Below are 21,000 nucleotides of genomic sequence, written 5' to 3' on the forward strand. Positions count from 1 at the left end.
GACTAAGAGTCCATTTCTAGCAGATATGTCTTCTGGAAACCAGTTTTTTAAGATAATTTAGAATATATTTTATAGTTTAGGACAGATAAATTCTAAAAGTGAAGGTTTTTACCTTTAGAACAACTTGCTAAGTGTTAATAGGAAATATCAGTGACTAAGAGTTCATTTCTAGCATATATGTCTTCTGGAAACCAGTGTTTTTAAGATAACTGAGTAAGATTAATATCATGAATAAGTGTTTTTACCATTATTTAAATGTTATTTGATTATTGGCTAGGAATGTATGTATTATTATAACCTATAACAGAGGTACCACTGTTATAGATCTTTGTGCATGACAAATAGGTAAGTGAGAAATTAGAATATTATTCCAAGTTTTGAATACAAATGAGATAATAGGAGGAAAAAATTGATTTCAGGTATAAAAAATGAGACTGAGTAGGTCCTCGCATGCTATATTTTAAGTGTTTAACATTGAAAAAAATATATTTTCTTAAGAAATGACATCAGAAAAGTATTGCTTATTTTTCTAGTGCATTGTTTTCACTTTAAGATTAATGTTGAGATTGTGGACACTGCAACATTTATTAGTAAAAAATTGTTCCTCATACAAATTTTCTATGAATAATGAAAGAGATCTTACCTTTTTGCATAAATGAACTCAATAATACAGAAATTTTGAAGTATTTAAAGGTTACAAAGTATTAAATCATGTTATGCTTAGTAGTGTTTGTTAATTTGGTTTTCTTTTTAACCTACTTAAACAATTCTAAAGTGAAATTCTTAGAGAAAGTTATCTTTAATGGATATATCTAAGAGTTAATTAAATAAGCAGTGAAAATATTTATGTTCTTTTCTTTAAACTAAGTTCTCTTTTTATGAAGTGCTCACTCTTGTCATCGCCTGTTTCACTATATTTGTTTTTAGAAAAATCTGAATATTTGTAACATAAACCATGCACAATATAACTTGATGCATTTGTTACTGATATTTTTCTGATACTGTTTTTTTTTCCATTGATTTTAATTTAAAAAAAATACTCGTAAAGTTATTTTAATGTTAAATTTTACTCCAGATTTCGTCTGTATTTATATGTACTGTTAACAAATTATTCTTATTAACTACTTAACTTTAGCTATAGGTGCTGGCACAGATAGTCTTTTAATCAATCTACACTTACACCATCAGTCACCAAAAGTGTATAGGGTTAAGAACACAATTCAACAGATTTGTGTATTTCCAAGAAACAGTGTGAAAAAGTTCACTGTTCTCCTGTCACATAAAAGTTTGTTCATTGAAGAATTCAAATATTAAATTCAAATTCACTCTACATTTATCTATTGGAGTTTCAGAAATCATATATTTTCAGAAATATCTGCTTATGCTTACTAATTCTCACCACTAAGTGAAGCTTTCAGCTAGCATGGCTAACTATCAAGTAGACAGAAATATATATAGATATTGTCACTCAAAATGTTTAGTGTTGAAAAATAATCTAAGCTGTGGGCCTAAAGTATATTTATGAAACAGTGGAATATTTATATACATTTGTGATTGTGTTTTTTACAGCAGACCAAGAGACTGTAACTTGAAGTTGTTTAATTATTAGTAAGTGTTGCTTCAAATAACATTATAATGCAAGAAGGCCTGAAGCACAATATTTAATATAATTTAATATAAACACCAAATAATTAGATTAATGACAACTCTCAGGAATAAATAGAATAAACAGCTCTTCTGTTGTGCAAGCTAAGATTCACTGGTCTTTAAATTGTGTTAAAAATGGTTGTATTTTGAGGGTGCAATTTCATTCCCAAAAGATGTTTCAGGAATACCACATTTCATTCACTTGTGAATTATATAAATTTTGAAACTTCTTGTGCAGACTGTGTGAACAACAGATAGTTTTAAATAGTTCTATATTTTGGTTTACTCTTGTAATATATATGTGTATACTAATCCATAGCATTGTAAATTCAGGAAATATTTACTATTATTATTATTATTATCTAAATAGTATCCTGTTATCTTTATAGATACATTAGGAAAATAAGATGTGTAGGTGCCAAAATTATAAGGAGTGTTCTTGTTGAATGTGTAAAGATGTCTTTGCAATATATATATTGCAGACAGTAATGATTCACAAGGAAAAAGTTGCACGTCGAGAGATTGGAATCCTGACTACTAATAAAAGTACAACTCGCCAACATAAAATTCTAGCGCCTGCTAATCCTGAACGCCCAATTAAATATACTCGTAAACCAATAGACTTCAGTGTCTTGGATGATGTTGGTCATGGAGTACGAACTACTTCAAGCAACCCCCGTTTAAAGCGTGCTGCTTCACAAGTTGTACCAGGACATATAAATCCTAGTAGTGCAGGACCTGCTCCAACTACTAAACCCCCAACACCACCTCAACCAGTACGAGCCACAAGTGGAAGTGGAGGAAGTCTTTCTCGTGGAAATCGTGAATATCGAACACCAGCTCCACCTATAGCTCCACCACAAGTTCCCAGCAATTATGCACCAAATTTTCCTATTGGCCACCCAAGAGCACAGGAAACAAGAAGAGGTAGTGGTTATTCCACCCTTCCTGCAGTGGGCAACCAACCTCAGTCCTTATCCAACATTTCTGCACAACAACCTCAAGTAGGTATGGTTCATCCAATGTCACACCTTCAACAGAATCTGGGCTCCATGGGTCCTTCCTCTCCTACTCCTCCACCTCCACCCATGCCAGATGTATCAATGACGTTATCAACTGATAGTCTCCCTGGTAAGTTTAAAATTTTACAAAATATTAGAAAATAAATATTATAAATTTGATGTGATGTAATACAAGATTTGGAGAAACATTTGCTATTCATTAATATTTTAAATTACATATTATTTGGGTTACCAAGCCCTTTTTATTTTACTGAAATAAGTCCTCCAATGTGTACTGTTCAAGATCCAGATGGGTACCCAGTTGGCATGTTAGAGAATATTTTTAAACGCTCAAACCTTTTATACTAGAGATATGAAAAAGACTTGCAGATGATCCTTCAAACAAGATGTATGTTTGGTTTGTTGAGATGTTTCTTAATAGTCTGCTGAACGAGAATAAAACCAATCACAGCTTTTGTTTGTGTGTAGGAAAATTACTGCTACTAACTTGACACAGTTTAAACAGTTACATGTCATAATAAGTTTGTCACAGATGTTAACTTCCTCTAACATTCGACAGTGTGAGTGGCTTAATGCATTGGTCAAAAGACATGTTAGGGAGGATTGGAGAAAAATCAAACATGTTATACTACGTTATTTTTCAAAGGAATTTACTTCTGCAGTAGCTAGTGTTTTGCTGTTCCCTAAGTAAGGTGTACTATATTATTTATTTATTGTTACTTTCATTAACAGTATTGGTTATACTACTTAATATATGAAATTTAAGGAGTTTTTAATTTTATTTTAATTATGCTTCTATCATAGAGGTAGTTTTACATTGTTAGCACAATATATATGTATTTAGGAATAACCTAAATTTCCTAAGCTGGCTAAAACTTGAGATAGTATTAGGATTATGACTAAATAAATCAATAACAGTGAGGGTACCCAACTGATGATACAATGCATTCTAAAGTATGTAAGGAAATGATATTTAATTAGCTATACTGATTGACAGGTTGATTTTTAGTTTTGCTCTAAGTTCATAGCTTGCTATGATTGGATATTAATAGTAATTAGTATTGTACAATATTCATGGAACAAAGTAAGCAGAAGATAATGATGATGATTGTGTCTTTCAAGCTCATTGTTTGCTTGTAGTTAGACCATACTGCCTGTTTAACCTCTTTGTGTCCTTATCTGTTTGAAGCCACAATTCCCCCTCAGAGATTATTGTAGTCATTATGTCTCCATAATCTTCATCTAACCATGCATGCATAATTTTGGCATGATGGATGGAAGCATTGTCTTCTTAAAAGTAGCTGTTCCCATCAGCGTACACATTAAGTATTGTTGGGTGAACTTAATCAGAAATGATGCTGGAGTAAACTGTGGCATTTATTCTGCTTTCTAAAAAGACCAAGAAGCCTGGTATATTTGAGGAAACATGCTCCCAAAGCATGTTTCCACCACCGAAGATTTGAACAGTTGTGACCACACAAGAATGGTGATTTATCTTTGTGGCTTTTTCCAAATCTGTCTTCTCAACCTACACCAAAAAAAGTAAAGAATGATTAGTTGGACCACATCATTTCTCACCATTTGTTTCTTATTAGTCCAGTTTCTATGTTCTTTACACCACTTGAGATATTATTTTCTTGTTAACTGAATTCATTGGTTTATGCACTGGTCTCCTACTGCCGTAATCAATTTGTTGGAACTTCCCTCACAAAGTATAGCTGGAGATGGGTGTGGACTGCCTTGTACTGAATGTTTGATGGTGGTTGGACTTTACCTCCTGTATAACCACTTTTTTTGTGATTATGTGTTTGAAACCACAATTCCTTCTCAGCAGACATTCAGCTTTTTTCCATTGCTAATAGATTCAAATGACTGATATCTTGGAACATTCTACCAATTAAACTGTTTTAATGACTGTGGCACCCACTACAGTCCTTCTTTTGAACACTGCAATATCTTTGCCTTTTCCTTTATATGTTAGACTGACTTAAAATGTGTTTGTCTCGGTCATTTATAGTGCACCAAGGATCACTTACTACCTCATGCAATGAATCTAATTTACATCAGAAGCTCAGGTCAGGCCCAAGTCTGAAAGTGTTCATAGTTTCCAATAAGTTGATTAGCCAGTGTACATCAAAGTTACAATTTAATGAGGATTTAAACATACTAAAAAAACATTCCATTTTCCTCCCAGCACATGAAGTAATTAATGTAACCTGGAGCAAGATTTTAAACCATTGACATGCTGCTTTCTTACAGTTTAGAGAATTTATAGTCAATTCCTCTTAATTTTAGAATTTTAACTACCAAAACAAAAAATATCTTCTTGACATGTCTCCAGACCAAAAAAAAACATTGGTCAGTCATAAATTTCTTTCCATTTTACTGTTACCACTCTAGAGGGCATGACACACTGAATGTCATGCTATGGCAACAAAAGATTATAGCAAACTTTTTGCAAGAAGGTTTTATGGTTTATTGCAACAATATTGCTGAATTAATATCAATACTAGGAGCTTCAGTCTATGAACCAAGTGAGCAACAATTGATCATTGATTACTCCTAAAGAAGTCTAAAAGGTGTTCTCCTTCACAATGGTAACATATATGCATCTGTTTCTTTTGCTCATTCGGTTCACTTGAAGGAAACGAACAAAAATATCGAACTTCTTAATAAGGTCAAATACAAAAAACATGGTTGGCTACTTTGTGGAGACTTAATAGTCCTTTGTATGTTGTTGAGTCAACAATCCAGTTATACTAAGTTCCATGTTTTTTTGTGTGAATGGGACAGCAGAGCACAAAATAAGTATGAATAAAGAAGTAATGGCCACACAGAGTCAGCCTGATACCAGGATCGAAGAACGTTGAACGTGAAAGTTTCATTAACACAAAGAAAGTCCTATTACCTCCACTTCACATAAAACTGGGCTTGATGAAGCAGTTTGTAAAGGCCTTAGACAAAGATGGCAATTGTTTCAAGTATCTATGTGGGCAATTCATAGCTCTTTCAGAAGTGAAACTTAAAGAAGGGATTTTTGTTAAGCCTCAGATTAGGAAGTTGACATCGGATGAACAGTTCGAAAGGACAGTGAGGAAAATTGAAAAAGAAGTGTGGATTGCCTTTTAAGATATTATGGACAAATGTTTATGAGACAGAAAACAAAAAGGACCCAAATTACACAAATATTGTCAATAACATGCTTGATAAATTCAAAGAGTTGGGTTGTAATATTAGCTTGAAAGTTCATTTATTACACTCGCATATGGACTATTTTCCTAAGAATCTTTGTACCATCAGTGAAGAACAAGTGGGAAGGTTTCATCAAGACATCAGGGAAATGGAGAGGAGGTATCGGGGAAGGTGGAACATCAACATGATGGCTGATTATGGCTGGTCATTGAAACAAGATGCTCCAGATGAAATACATAAAAGAAAGACTACAGCACGTAGTTTTGAGACTAAAATTCACAGATTTCGCAAAAAACTCGAGATGAATGAGGATGCATATTCATTTGACATCAGTGTTTTTCCCTTTTCTTCAGTTTATTTACAAACATAATAATAAAAATTTTCATTGTGGTAAACAAAATAATAATTTGATCTAAGTAAGAGTTTTTTTCTTCCCAATTTGTAAAAAAATCCTTACGTGATAGAAAATTTTTTTTTTTGAAATCGACATAGCTGTATTATAGAAAATCCATTGTTAAAACCAAAACAACTTTTATGAAATTTAAATTCTTAGGCATGTGTTATAGTATCTCAGCCAGTGTTCTATAATATTGTATATGGATGCTTATTACTTCATATTATGTAATTTACTTGGATACACCTAAATAAATATTATACTCATGAAAATTCATATTTCTTGTGATAGCACCACTATAAAGTAGAGTTTGATGTTTCTGTTCTGTTTTTCTTGCTACTTTAAGTAAAATTTTTCCATACTAACCTATTTAAGATGAAATTTAAAACATATTTTTAGCACTAAAAAAATTCTTAACCATACTAACTGGTCACTCATCAATCTTGATCAGAACATGAAGAAATACAACAAAATAAAAGTGTAAAATAGCTGTACGCTTCTCTGCTTTTCTTAGTTAGCAAACCGACTATATATCATGACTTCTGATACTTCAACATCATTATTTAGACTTTTTGTAGTTTTTGATATACAATAGTGTTTTAAAGCTTAAGTATCATCATTCATGAAATTGTTGCAATTCATGCATGAATTAAAAATAAGACCCAAATGAAAAAGTTATTATACTTTAATTTTTTTTTTTTTCACAAGTACTATTAGTAATTGCATATAAATAATTACATTAACAATTATGAAGATGCATCCTGCATGTTTTTTATCTTATATGAATGGGATATTTAGCATTGTTCTTTCATATTAAACGCATTTCATTTTTACATTTTAACCCTGCAGAAAATCATATTTGCTTGGTTTTTGAAACATTTTAAAGTAGTTATTGTAATTTACATAAGTTTATCAGTTTATATCTCCCTTCCTTGTGGTGAACGAGACATATTCTTTTACATTTGGGTCAGTGGTCTTAAGCATGGAAGTAAACTAGATAAGGTATTGTCCTATTTGTTTCATTGTGAATGAGTCAGTATGTGGAAGTTTCTTTTGTAGTATGCATGACTGCTTGTTTTCAGAGCCCCCACCCCACCTGACCTCCAGGGATTACTCAGGAAATGGTAAGTTCATGACAAGGAACTTCTGTGAATAATTAAATAGTTAACTTAATGATCAAAATTTACTGTATAACAAAGAATTGCGTCTTTCATGCTAAAACATTTTTAACACATGCAAAATTTATTTATCTGTGCTTCTTTACAATTACAAACTATTTTTAGCTTATTGTTAGTGTCAATACTAGATACTACTGTTATAAATGTATGACAGTATTAAAATCTTGTGTTCTGATACTGAAAAATTCATTATAATTTCTTTTTGCAAGCTGATTAAACAAATTTCTGTGTTTGATGTGTATGCTATGTAACATACTGTCCTGTATTCTAAACTTTTACCATTTTTGCATCATTCCTGGTCAAAGATAAATTCAAAAGTAAGATGAAACGAAGTCATATTTTCCCAGGTTTCAGATTGTGTCACTTGTTTCAAATTTTGGATCCACTTCTGAACAAAATTGAAAACTACAGTACAGTTTGTTTATAATGTAGCTTTCAGAATCTCACCCTTAAGCATTTATGTAGAGAATTATTGTATTAGAATGATCTTTCACATACAGTACATATTCTTTTTAATTTTTAGTACATATTATGCTGGGTGGGTCTTAAATTATTATCGCATCAATGAAGTACAGAAGTTTTAAAATTGATAATGACTATTAACAACAACAACAAGGAATGTGTATGAATTAGTCTAGTCATTTTTGTTCACCTTATAACATTATTATGAAACTTGTGTGATACCTTAACACTGAGCACAGAAAGAGTTGTTGCAGAATCTTTATGGCCTCAATTTTACCTAAAGATTATACATTCATGTTTATAGTATTCCAATATAGTACTTACCTTCGCTCACAAGATTAGCTATTTTCATCTAGTGCTGCCCTCTGTATGCAAACTTTTTATTTATGCATACCACAATCCTTCTGCTCCCCCCCCCATTGGAATTGCAAGATTCTAACACGTCTCATGCAAATCATCATGCGTCACCTCATTATCAACAGGAACATGACATGCTCATATGACACGTGACTCTTTCTACACTCCTCTACCAAAGTATCTCTTCTCGTTTGGCAGCACATTTGTTTGGATGTGCATTTTTCTTTGTTTAATGCATCACACTCGAATTTGCATTCGTTCATCCTATATTTTTTTTCTATTAGTATTTATCAGTTAATTCTAGTCGCCTTATCTTCTGCACTCGAATTTGTTGGACGTTTCTGTGCAATGAATTTTGAAGTTAACGTTACCACTTCGGAGGTTACACCAGCAACCAGCATTTTTTCTCAGGCTTCAGATGTGGGCAACCCGACGGTTGATTTATCTGCTTTTATACGCCAGGAGATTGAATGTTACATGGGACAACTTTTGTCCCTGGACATCACTCAGGCTCCTCCAGAACAGGCTGTCCCTGTGCAGGCTGACGAGAGCTTCAGTCATCTTTTTCCTCCTCTAGATTTTGTCATTCCTTACCATTTCCAACTCGATGAGTCGGCTAGGCCTAATACAGTTTTATGGATTTTGTGTTTCATGTTTGTAACGTTTTATCCCTTTTGCCTATTTCTTATGTACCTTGTCCTTCCTTACTGCATGAACAATCTTCCCAACCCTTTTTTCCTTTTCCTCCCTCACCTGATATTCGGGTTCATGCTGATCAATTTACTTCGCAGTTTAGTGAGGAGATTAACATGCAGTGCCCCATGAACTTTCCTACCATTGTGCTGACTACCCATTTTTAGACTAGCAGTTTTTAGGTTTCTTACTGCCTATATGGGGGTGGTGGTTCCTGAATCATTTGTCAGTTTTTAGGGATTTACATATGGCTCCATTTCTAAGGCATTATGTTTTTGATACAGTCCCAGATACTCTAGAGTATTGGGTGACATCGGTCCAACAACAATCCACCCTTACGAATATCATGGCCCATTTGTCTTCCCCTTCCCAGCTCTTATCCATCCCTTCTACTTGGGGTACTTTTTCTTTTTGCTTTCCTCAATGACATACTCCCCATCACCACCAGTACCAGTGACTACCCAGTGGGTTCTGGTCTGGTGGGAGCTTAGCTGTTCAAGTTTCCTCATTGCTGGAATTCCTTCATCAGTGATCAATGGGTGTTTCAGGTTCTGTCAGAAGGAGTCATTGTTCAGCTTCTTTCCCTACCTCCTGTCTCTCCTTACCCTGTTTCTTTCCCTCCTCCTCGAGATCCTGTGACTAGTCAGCATCTGTTGGAAGTGGTTTGGGTATTGTTCTTACTGCGAGCCATAGAACCTGTTCCCTATCCTTCCTAGTATTGTTATTCCTGCCTTTTCATTGTCCCCAAGAAAACCAGAGATTGGCAGCCAGTAATCGAGTTATTTCACCTCAACCGCTTTGTTTCCCTACCACAGTTCTCCATGGCATCTTTTCTTACTCTGAGATGGGCACTTTCTCCAGGGTTGTGGATGACCAAAATGAATGCTCCAATGCTATCCTACATATATCGATATCACCTCAATCTTGTCCATCTCGGGGTGGTTTAACAATTTCGGGCCTTTCCCTTCAGATTTGCCGTGGCACTTTATGCATTTTGCCGAGTAGTCAGAGCTTTTGCTCTGGGGCTGCGATCTCATTCTTACGTGAATGACTGGCTTCTTCTGGCTCATTCCAAACTGGAATCGGCCAATCATATTCAGCAGCTCCTTTCTGTGGTGGATCGGATTGGCTAGTTGATCAAACTGGAGAAGTCTTTCCTCAGACCCACTCAGTATCTTGTACAATTTGGGGATCTTTTTCAACACTCATTTCAGTCGGGCCCAACCTTCTCCTTTATGACTTTGTTGAATGGAACTGTTGGTTTGCTATGCCCTCTTGGCTCAGTCACTTACTGCTCATGGGGTTCTATTGCCTTTGCCCCCCTCAGTCATGCCCATATGAGATCCCTTCAGTGAGCACTTCATGACTGATGGAACCTTGCTCAGGATCCTCTTTCCACCCCAATTACCCTTCCTTTTCCCCTGTGAGATGATCTGCTTTAGTGATTGGACAAAGCCCATAAATCAGCAAGCGTGCAACTTCCTCCCTAGTGTTTGTATCTACATCTTTTCATGGATGCATCCCTTCAAGGACAAAATCACTTTGCATATCAATGTTCTTCAACTTCTAGCATCACTTCCTTCTTCTTGCCTGACATTGTCTGGTGATGGTTCATTCAGACAATTCTACAGTAATGACATATCAACCACCAAGAGGGCACCCGGTTCAGAGATCTCTGTTGGATCTTTTATACTGGGCCCATGCACTTCACATTCATCTTATAGCATGTCATGTGCCAGGGGCTTTCACTCTGGTTATGGATCATCTTTCACTCCCTGACTAGATATATCCCACAGAAAGGTCATTAGATCCCCTTGTTTTCAGGGATCTTTGCCATCAGTGGGGTTCTCTCCATGTGGATGCCTTTGATACAGGCCTCAACAACAAGTTACTTCTCTTTTGGTTACCTATACCTCTTCCCCAGGTTCTGACAGTCGATGCCTTTAGCCAGGATTGGTCACACAAGTATCTTTATTTGTACCTGCCCATCTGAATACTTCATTGGCTGATTTCTCTCATCCACTCCACTTCTTGTCTGGTCCTCCTGATTGCTCCTTATTGATACCCCACAGGCAGATTTTGGATTTAAAGTGAACCGATCAACATAATCCCTAACACAGGTTTCTGGGTTGTCTATCTTCCTCCCTCGATTTCCTCCGACTGTGTTGTGGGTCACAGCGGTGGTACATGAGATTGTTCTGGTTCTGTCCTTGGCTATCCCTCGTCCTCTCTTCTTACAGAGATGTTATTGCCATTAGGATGATACTGGCGTGTTTCACAGTTGGGGGAGTTCCAATACCAGATGTCAAGTTCCCAGATCAATAGCTCAGAGTTTATCCTCGTGTCGTACTCGGGAATCAGAGTAATTCTCAGATCCCCGGTTCTTGAATTTGAGGGGAAGATGGGATGATCCTCATCCTACCCTTTTAGGATCTGAATCTCTCATTTCTAGGGGCATCCTTCGGATGCTTTCAGGGGGTATTTCTGTCGTATCCTCACACTGGTCCCTCCTCCTTATCAATGTGGGATTCTAGCTAATCTTTTGAGAGGAGGTAAGTATCGTATCGGAAGTTATAATTTTCCTTAGTGAAAATGTATTTCTGATAGGCACTTGCCTCCTCTCACACTTCCTCTGCACATTTCTCCAGTGCTGACATCTTCTGCCAGACTTCAAGGTGATAGTTCAGTAGAGGAGTGTAGAGGGAGTCACATGCATGAATGAGCATGTTATGCTTCAATTGGTGAGGAGGTGATGCATGATGATTTGCTTGAGAGACATGTCAGAATCTTTCACTTCCAATAGGTGGGAGTGGAAGGCTTGTGGCACACATAAGGAAAAAGTTTGCATATAGAAGGCAACACTGAACAAGAATAGCTAATTTTGTAAGCAGAAGTAAGTAGCTATTGGAAATACATTTTTAGTATAGGAAAATTATAACTTTTATTACTTAAGCAATCATTAATAAAGGTTTTTACTACAAGTTCTGTAGAAAGTCATATGAAGTGTAATATTTTGTGCAAGAAATTGTATAGTTGACAGCTGTGAAATGAACCTCAAGATAATGCTTGGATTTTTCTTTTTGCATAGTGATAAGTAGCAAGCAAGTCAAGTTATTTTTCAGATTTACAAAGAGTTATTAATATTAATAAATTGGTATAATATTAAAATTTACAGAAATCATTATCTTCCTCTTGCATATATCAGTTTGTATTTGTATTACTTATTTCATTTGTATAATTGGCAGGGTAGTGATATGTTTGTTTTTTGTTCTCCACCATTATTCATTTCTTCAACTCAAACTAATGGCCAAGAAAGAAATATTATATATATCAAATATATTAGTTATATCGTGTTTATGTTATAGTGGTTGTTTATACTTATATTTATTGGCAAGATTTTAGTAGCTGCAAGTAGTTTTTACCTTATAAAGTAAGCAGAAATGTAACCTAAAACAAGCTGTTTAATTTCACACCTGTACATATATATCCAAATGCATTACATAACACATAAATATACCATTTTATTATTGTTAATAGATGATATCTAAATAGTAATCTGTGAGTCAGCAAGTACATTTACTTATACGTTTGACTGGTGTATGTTCCATCTCTGAGTAAACTCTTGCCATGAAACTAATTAATAGAAAGTTAGAGTGTAAAAGTATACTTTCATACTCTATTAAATATCTATTTTATGTTTTTAAAAGGGAAATCCAGAGATGACACAACACTAATGTAAAGAATTCTAAAGCATTGATACATGTCACATAAAATATTTTAACAAAATTCCCCAATTAAATATATCTTTTATATATTTTGGCGGATGCTGGGGGCCACCATTTTCCCTTCATCCTCTCTGCTGTGATATACAAGTACATAGAAAGATACATCCATGTGGTTGGCTTAATGGGACACATTTCTGTGCTCGGACACTTTACTATCTGTTGCAGAATCCTATAACTAGAGGCAGTTCAAATGCATAAAAAAATATTCCAAAATTTGAAACAAACACATGCTGAGAAATTTGGAAATTCTGCAGAATATATTCAGTTTGTAATATGTACAGTCATAATGGCTTATTATAAATATGTAAGTCAAGCAGACATAACTATACTAAACAATTTATGAGTAAAATAATTTCAATTTAAAGTATCAAGCATTTTGTCAGTAAAACAAAACAAAAATACAGAAATATAATTTATCCATATGTTACAAATAATTCTTTACAATAAAATACATTAGAGTAATTTGGTTAACAGATATTTAAAAGTATGTTTCCTTATATGTCTGATGTTTATCATTACAAAAATAAACTTTCCATTATATATTATACAAGCAATTTACTGCTGCCACTGCTCAGCTTTCCCTCTCTCATTCTCTCGCAGCCAGTTATATGCACAATCTCTTGTAACAAAAAAACTGTAGCATAACTGAACTCACTGTTATATCGTGCTTAAACTATCCGTTTGTTTCTGTCTTTAAGCTTGCCTCCACACTTAGGCAATCTTGCATTTTTCTCTTGTGTTTAATTCCCTTATTCAGTTTTTATTTTAATTCTCTCGCTGTCTTTTTACACATACAAGTACATACCTGGTTCAAATGTCAAATAGAGCAAACTGGATCTCTATAACATTGACTTGCCAGTTTATAAAATTTTACTCTACAAATATATATATATATATATATGTGTGTGTGTGTGTGTGTGTGTGTGTGTGTAATCTAGCACATCATTTGAGGCAAAGTCAAGTACATTAGCAGAGGTTATCATTAAAGTTATGGTTGCTGTTCATCTACCTGCCTTTTAACAGGTTTGGAACCTGTTCACTTTCTTAATTAAATTATTATTCTAGTGTCTCCCCCACTTCCCCCACCACCACCTGAACATGAAGGAATATACCCTGGAGGTTACATACCACCTTCACCTCCAGCATTTTTGCAACCTCAAAGAAGTTCAGCTGATCCAGACTGGGCACCTAAGACTTACATAGAAAAAGGTGAGAGTTGTGTAGATTAGGAATTTACATAAATTCACTCAACAATTAGATCTCTTTGTTTGTTGATCCCAACTTTTGTTTTCAGCTTCTTCTGATAAATCTTGCACTTTAAATATTAGTGTAAGAATATCTTCCTCCCCAAAAAAAGTTTTTTTTGTGTATACTTAATAGAGCTCAGCATGAGTAAAAAAGTCTGGAACAGAGAATCTCTGTTAAAAATACTAGAAAATCCAAATCCTCTTTGGGTAATAAGAAATATATAAAAAATCTTGAATTAAATTGATAACAAATGTTAATGTTATTAGTGGACAACACAGTTAGCACTTACATAAACTCTGCAGGAAGCTAGGTTGTTTTCTTCCTAATTTACTTCCTAATACAACGTTGCCTACATTATTTTTGTGGTGTACTCACCATGTTGATATTCCACCAATTAAGAATCTCCACTACTGATGCAAAACATGCTTCAACATTATTTTTATTATGCTGGCCAGAAACTCACTTACAACTGCAATTTTACTTTGTCAAGTTAATAAGTGATAACCAGGTAATAAAAATAAACTTGGGTCAGGTATTTTAAAACCCCAAAAGTAGCCCAGGTTTGAGTACCTGTGCTGACCTCTAATATTTACCATTTTGTCTATTGTGTTTTAAGTTGAATTTTTTAAATGGTGATAGATGACTCATAGATTTGCTGAGAAATATAAACTTCATTTATTGTAGATGCACTAGTATTAAATTTTAATAACTCATTAAAGCTCCACAGTTCATTCTCCAGGGAATCTAGGTTTCTTATCTCAGTGATAAAATGGCTAGGCCTTTTGTTAGCCTTACTGTTGCTACAGAGCTGTTAATTTAAACAGTTTCTTAAGTCAAATACATTGCCATGAGAACTGAGTGTAAGAGTATATAAATTCTAAACTAACACAATGTTTGTAAGATCATTCACAGGTCATCATATCTCTTCTTAATAATTCTGACTTTCTTTGCTTATCGATTAACACAATGAGAATTGTCAGGTACCAAGACTCAATTCACCATTATTTAGTGCAACTTTTATGACTAAGTTAGGCAGCATTCAAATTGCTCAAAACACTACAAGAGTGATATATGAAGATGAACTGTAAACATAATACCAGTATGTTGCAGACCACACAACACTTTAAATCTTACAAAAAGGAACAATATACAAAATATTCATCACATATTTTGGATCTATTTTGTGCTTTACAAAGGCATGTACTTACTGTGAAAAAATCCTTAACAGGTGAAAGGAAAAAAAAAGTTAACTATAAGCTGAAAACTTTGAACACACAAAATAGTTATTGATATGCTATACAAATTAAATTGTAATTATTGTAAATTAATATTAAAAGAAAATATTGAAAATTATTATACACACAATGTCTTTAAAATTCTTTAATCTTAATATTTAGTTTGGTTACTTTTCACTTCACTGTAACATTGTGTCTGTGTCACAAAATTTCTAGTGTAGTTTGATTCCACTTTTCCTGAAGTTATGTCCAGAGGCTTGCTTTAGTACAGTTGATACTTTTGTCAACCATGGAGTCCAGCAAATCTAAAGTCTGTTCTATGGGGGTTAAGATCTGTTGCAGTGGTTATTCTGTTTGCTGGAGATCATCTCGGTTTTCTTTCTTTGCCAGTTGCTGTTTTACAGAGGGTTGTAGCATGATAGACTAATGTACTGTATTTATGCTAATTCATGACTCCATGAATTTTGTGAAGAAGACCAACACCATTTGCAGATGTTATGGTCTAATCCGTAACAGAGCCTCCTGCATGCTTGTTTGTTAGCACAAGGCATTCCTTCTGTAACCTCTTGTTGAATTTTTGGTAAACATATACTTACTAGTTGGAACCAAACAATTCAGATTTAGACTCATCTGTCCAAGACATCTTGTGCCACTGGTTGAAAGACTAGGTTACATTTTCTTTTACCAAAGCTAGTCTCTTTGCTCTGCTCAGTTATGTTTTTTTTTTTGCTATTACTCTTCCCAAAAGACCACATTTCTGCAGCATTTTTGACACTGTACTTCTTGAAACTTTATCTGCATGTGACTTTTAAATGCCATCATCAAGGTTTTTTGCAGTTTTTCTTTGGTTGTTGTGGGAACTGATATTTCAATATCTTAACATTTCTTTCATTGAAATTTTTCTCCATCCCCTGCTTTGTCTCATGTAAAAGGATGATATATCTGTCCAATGTGCACTTCAGAGTACTTATTGAACAGCCAAGGTATTTCTAAATTTTTCTTAAACTTCAGTCAGCACCATATAAAGATTTTACTCTGATTCTGTCAAAGGCTGTTCATTCTCTCTGTTTTAGTATTTTAGTAACAGCCTCATGACATAGTAATTGTACTGAATGATGTTTTGAAACAAAACAAAAACATCATCCCTTATATACTCACATGTATCTGCATAAAAGAAGTCTCCAAATGTGAAAATCTCACATTTTTAGCTGTGATGGCTGGTACAGAAATTAAAGAGCCATATGTAAAAATCGAAATGGTGTATTTAAGTGTTTTACACTCACAAAAAAGAAACCTATTATTCTATAGGTATTTGAAGAACTTGTAATATTTTGCCACAATTTAATTCTTAGTATTGTTAGCTGACACTGGGCAGCTGGTACATATTTGAATAGGGTTGTTTAAACATTTGTTTAACAACAAGCAAAAGCTTGAAATGGTCTATTCTTTCATTGGGGTGTGTGTTTGTGAGCCAGACTAGTTTCGGAGAATTCCACTCCTTATCAGTGACCCTTCATTGGTGGTAGTTGCACTACTTTGTATATGGAGCAACTTTTAAAAAAGTGGCTGCAATTAATTATTTGTAGCTAAGTGTAGCACGTAAGAATCATGAATAAAGTGAAAATATTATTAATTTGCTTATTATGATGCTTTTTCCACCATTTTAAGCTACAATGGTTTAATTTCATAGGCACAACAAATCAGAACTACACTACAGGAGCAATAGGGTGTTCTAATAAACATGCACAACACTTTATGTATAAAGTATATATCTTTAAAAAATTACAACTTTATTGTACATTTACACAAGAAATACATTTACATATGAAATTTTGAGTTTTATTCAGTAATGTATAATTAGTGTACAAACTATTAGGAATAAGATTTAACAAAATTTTAACCTTAAACTTATCTGACATAACTAATAGTAATTATTTTTTCTAACTGTAATACAAGATAGATAATTATTTTATTGTTTTTATACAGCCTCCTTAAGTGAGTGATATGTCATTGATTTTGTAAAAAATAAAATATTGAAGCTGGTTATGGTCACAGAACATGGTTATGTAATAGAGTTCTGCTACTCAGTGTATGTACAATGATTTTAACCTAATATCAATGGTAATCAAATCTAAAGAAAATGTTAGGAAAGCTATATGCATTTATGGAAATATGACCATTGTTAAAATAAAATTCTCAAAGAATATGTGAACACTTTTTGTAATTTATGTTTAAAAGATAGAATAAGACTTCTAAGATATATTTTTAGCCTTAGAATAAAGAATAATTTTAAAGTATGTAATTTCTGTGTACTAACCCATATTTCTAATCTATTGTTGTTATTTCTGTTGTTTTCAGTTATTGCTATCTATGATTATATGGCAGACAAAGATGATGAGCTGTCCTTTACTGAAAATGCTTTGATTTATGTAATTAAAAAGAATGATGATGGATGGTATGAAGGAATTTGTGATGGAATTACAGGTCTGTTTCCTGGAAACTATGTGGAACCATGTTTGTAAATTAACTAAAGCATTTCCTCAAAGTCAGTATCCTAAAAAGATTACAACTTTTTTGTACACTTGCCTAATAATATTGTCAAGTAATTTCCATTGATAATTTTTTTCTAGTGTTCTTCAGTCTCAGGAAGATAATATGTATGTACTGTAATATTATTCTTCGAGAGTATTAGAATCACTGTAGATACACATACTGTCCTCTTTGTGGTTAAATGATTTCCAAATTGTCGCTGACATTTCAGAGTTGGGAATATTAGGTGTATGATGATTTTATTCTTCTAATTTCTTTTTTTCTGGTTTCTACTGAACTTCAATACATATGAAAGTTATTAAACCTTTGCCTTTGATTGTCATGCCATTTTTTTGATAAACAAAACAATATACAAGTCATACAAACGGTATAGACCATCCAAACAGTAAGAGCCTTTAAATTATCTAATTCTGATATGACTGTTAGTAAACACATTTCATTCTAAACATCTCAGACAAGAAATTCGTTTTTACACAGTTCTAATTGTGTTTATCATATTTTAGAATTCTTGAAAATATTATTTACTGAAAGAGTTTTTCTTAAATATTGAGACTCAGTCTACTAAAAGTGGTGTATCATTGTAAACATGATCTTTTACACTTCTATGTTGGTATAACTACTAAAGTAACTGTGTGTGGTGAGGTCTAACTATTTGTTAACCTGTAATAAAATAGAAATAATATATATGTGTGTGTATTTATAATTTATCATTCACCTTGATGAGGTTCTTCTTGGAAGGAAATCTGTCGAAGCAAAGATGGCAAGTTGGAATAAAAAGTATGAAAGTGTTTCTGTATAACATTCTTATAGAGAATGATCAGTTTAGAATTTTTAACTGATTTGTGTAAAATATGTTGTAGTTCATTTGTTTAATAACACCTTAAAAGTGTAACATTTAAAACAAAAGTTAAATTGCATAAAAAATCATTGCTGTTTTAGAGTTTTGTGTAATAGTAGTTTAAAGTGATTCATGGAAACAAAGAAAGATAGCAATAAAAGTATTTTCGGTCATTACAATATCAGCTAGTTCTGTTAGCAAGAAAATACTATTTAAAAATGTTTTTGTTTCTGTTTTATAATTACTTGGAAACTAAGTTTGTTTTTTTCAGCATAGAACTCATGATAATAAACAATAACCCATTAAAATGTTTGAGGAAAAGATAAGCCAGATAACTTTTATTACAGTTTCTGTTTCTTTAGAAAAATGTGGAGGGTTTGTGGGAATTCTTTGAATAAGGTATGTTCATAAAGTCGCATGTACAGGCTTGTGAACATTCAGTAACGAGTAGTCACATAAAGTTGTATTGAGCATGAACTTAACTTTGATTGGTACTGCGATGATTTTGTGCTTCAAGACAATCTTATTTATTGTACTATTCTTCATGCATATGGAGTTGAATAATGCATCCTGTATTAGTTAAAGTACACTGTAACAATGTATGGTAAGATTAGAGTGTCATCAAAAATGAAAAGTTAGTTTGAAACTACTTGTTCTTGCAAGTGTTATTTTGAGCACTCTAAACTGATCTAATTAGAAGTACTTTCAGTACTAATACGATTTAAAAGGTACAAAATTTTTTGCTTACCAGTTTTTAACTTAAAGAATTAGAAGAATTTCACAATTATGTATTTTACACAGGCAATTAAAATCTTTCATTAACTGCTGTAATTATTAAGTGGATTTATTACCCCTATCATGGGGACCAAATACAATTCTTCTGACCTTTTTGTTTTTTTAAACAGTCATTTAATGTGTGGCATTTATGTGTAGCTACCAACCCTTTTGTAATTTATTACATAAAAAAAATCAGATAATTTTCTTATCATTTGATTTATTACACTTACTCTTAAGTAGCATTTGAATTAAAAGGACTTGAGCATATTTTTGTGACCTGCTTAAACTGTAGATGTGTTTATATTTTGTGTCTAAAGAATATGATAGAAACTGCAGAAAGCACTTGAAGTCAGTGTTGTAACCTATTTGAATATTGCTGTATTTAAAATGAAATATTACAAAGTTATAGAAAATTGTTTATTCTGTATTAATTAAAATTTTTTATGAATTTATTTGTTTTTTTCCCACAAACTCCTCCCACAGTTTTGGAACTAGTAGGACAAAATTTGGAAGATGGGCTTGTGGTGACCCAGAGAGTGTTATTATCCATATGGCATAGCCGCCTTGAGGCTAAAACATGCCTGAAATGTCACTTGGGTATGGTGGGCATCATCAAACTTGGGGTTCCTGTTCTCCTTCCAGATGTCAGAGATGCCATGTTTGAAACTGTTTACCCCCCTCCCACCCACCCGCACACAAACTAATGGGACCAAACATGGCAAGCATGCTCAGGTACCATGATCAGGTGTACTAACAGAGTTTTGTTTTCAAGTGTAGACCACCCCTCCCTTGGGGAACCATAGAAATATTTGGGGATAATGAAGGAGTTTGATCATTATTTGGAGCCTTTAAACCCTTCAGTTTGAACCCTTATATGTTATAAGTAGTAATTCTTCACTTAAACAATATAAAATGTCTTAAGATGTGTTGTATATAGTAATGAAACTTGAGTTTTTATTTAGATTTTTTTATAGTAATACTTTTTTAAACAAGTGAAGTTTTTCTTGTGTAAAATTATTATTGTTATATAAAATATAATAACTTGTAATTTCAAGCAAATATTTGTTGTCTAAATTAATTTTATCTTGGTAAAACAGAAATAAATCTAATATATCTATGTCTAAAAATAATAATAATAATGACTTTTTTTTCTTTGAAAGTTTGGATGATGTGAATTCCTAATGTACTCTTTATAAGAGCTTTTTACCCATAATCTACATAACCAAGAATGTGGTTTGTCTGTCTTATAGACATACCTAAACATAACATGATTTTCAAGAAACATTATCACAAGAATTTCATTAAGACATTTTGACTGGATGAAATATTTTTATTTCTAAAAATTCTGTTTGAACAAGTAAAATCAACTTAGTCAGTTATTAAGAAGCTGAACACTGTATTAGTTAGTTATTAAGAAGCTGAACACTGTATTAGTCAGTTATTAAGAAGCTGAACACTGTAGTAGTCAGTTATTAAGAAGCTGAACACTGTAGTAGTCAGTTATTAAGAAGCTGAACACTGTAGTAGTCAGTTATTAAGAAGCTGAACACTGTAGTAGTCAGTTATTAAGAAGCTGAACACTGTAGTAGACAGTTATTAAGAAGCTGAACACTGTAGTAGAC

At 33.3% G+C, this 21,000-nt stretch overlaps 1 protein-coding gene across 4 annotated transcripts in view; it reads left to right on the forward strand.

Annotated features, from left to right (window-relative positions):
- LOC106457815 (abl interactor 2-like) overlaps nucleotides 1–20,365 on the forward strand; it is a 31,877-nt gene extending 11,512 nt beyond the window's left edge. For 2 of the 4 annotated variants that reach the window (XM_013917266.2, XM_022383864.1), the window contains 4 exons: nucleotides 2,130–2,778; nucleotides 7,338–7,379; nucleotides 13,796–13,939; nucleotides 17,572–20,365. In XM_013917266.2, coding sequence (XP_013772720.1) covers nucleotides 2,130–2,778; nucleotides 7,338–7,379; nucleotides 13,796–13,939; nucleotides 17,572–17,735 — 999 coding nt within the window. In that variant the 3' untranslated portion in view covers nucleotides 17,736–20,365. Of the gene's footprint in view, nucleotides 1–2,036; nucleotides 2,779–7,337; nucleotides 7,380–13,795; nucleotides 13,940–17,571 lie in introns of all 4 variants that reach the window. The other 2 variants (XM_022383865.1, XM_022383863.1) reach the window with 2 other exon arrangements.
- The last annotated feature ends 635 nt before the right edge of the window (nucleotides 20,366–21,000 follow it).

This window comes from Limulus polyphemus, unplaced genomic scaffold, assembly GCF_000517525.1.
Source record: "Limulus polyphemus unplaced genomic scaffold, Limulus_polyphemus-2.1.2 Scaffold377, whole genome shotgun sequence".
Taxonomy (NCBI): Eukaryota; Metazoa; Arthropoda; class Merostomata; order Xiphosura; family Limulidae; genus Limulus; species Limulus polyphemus.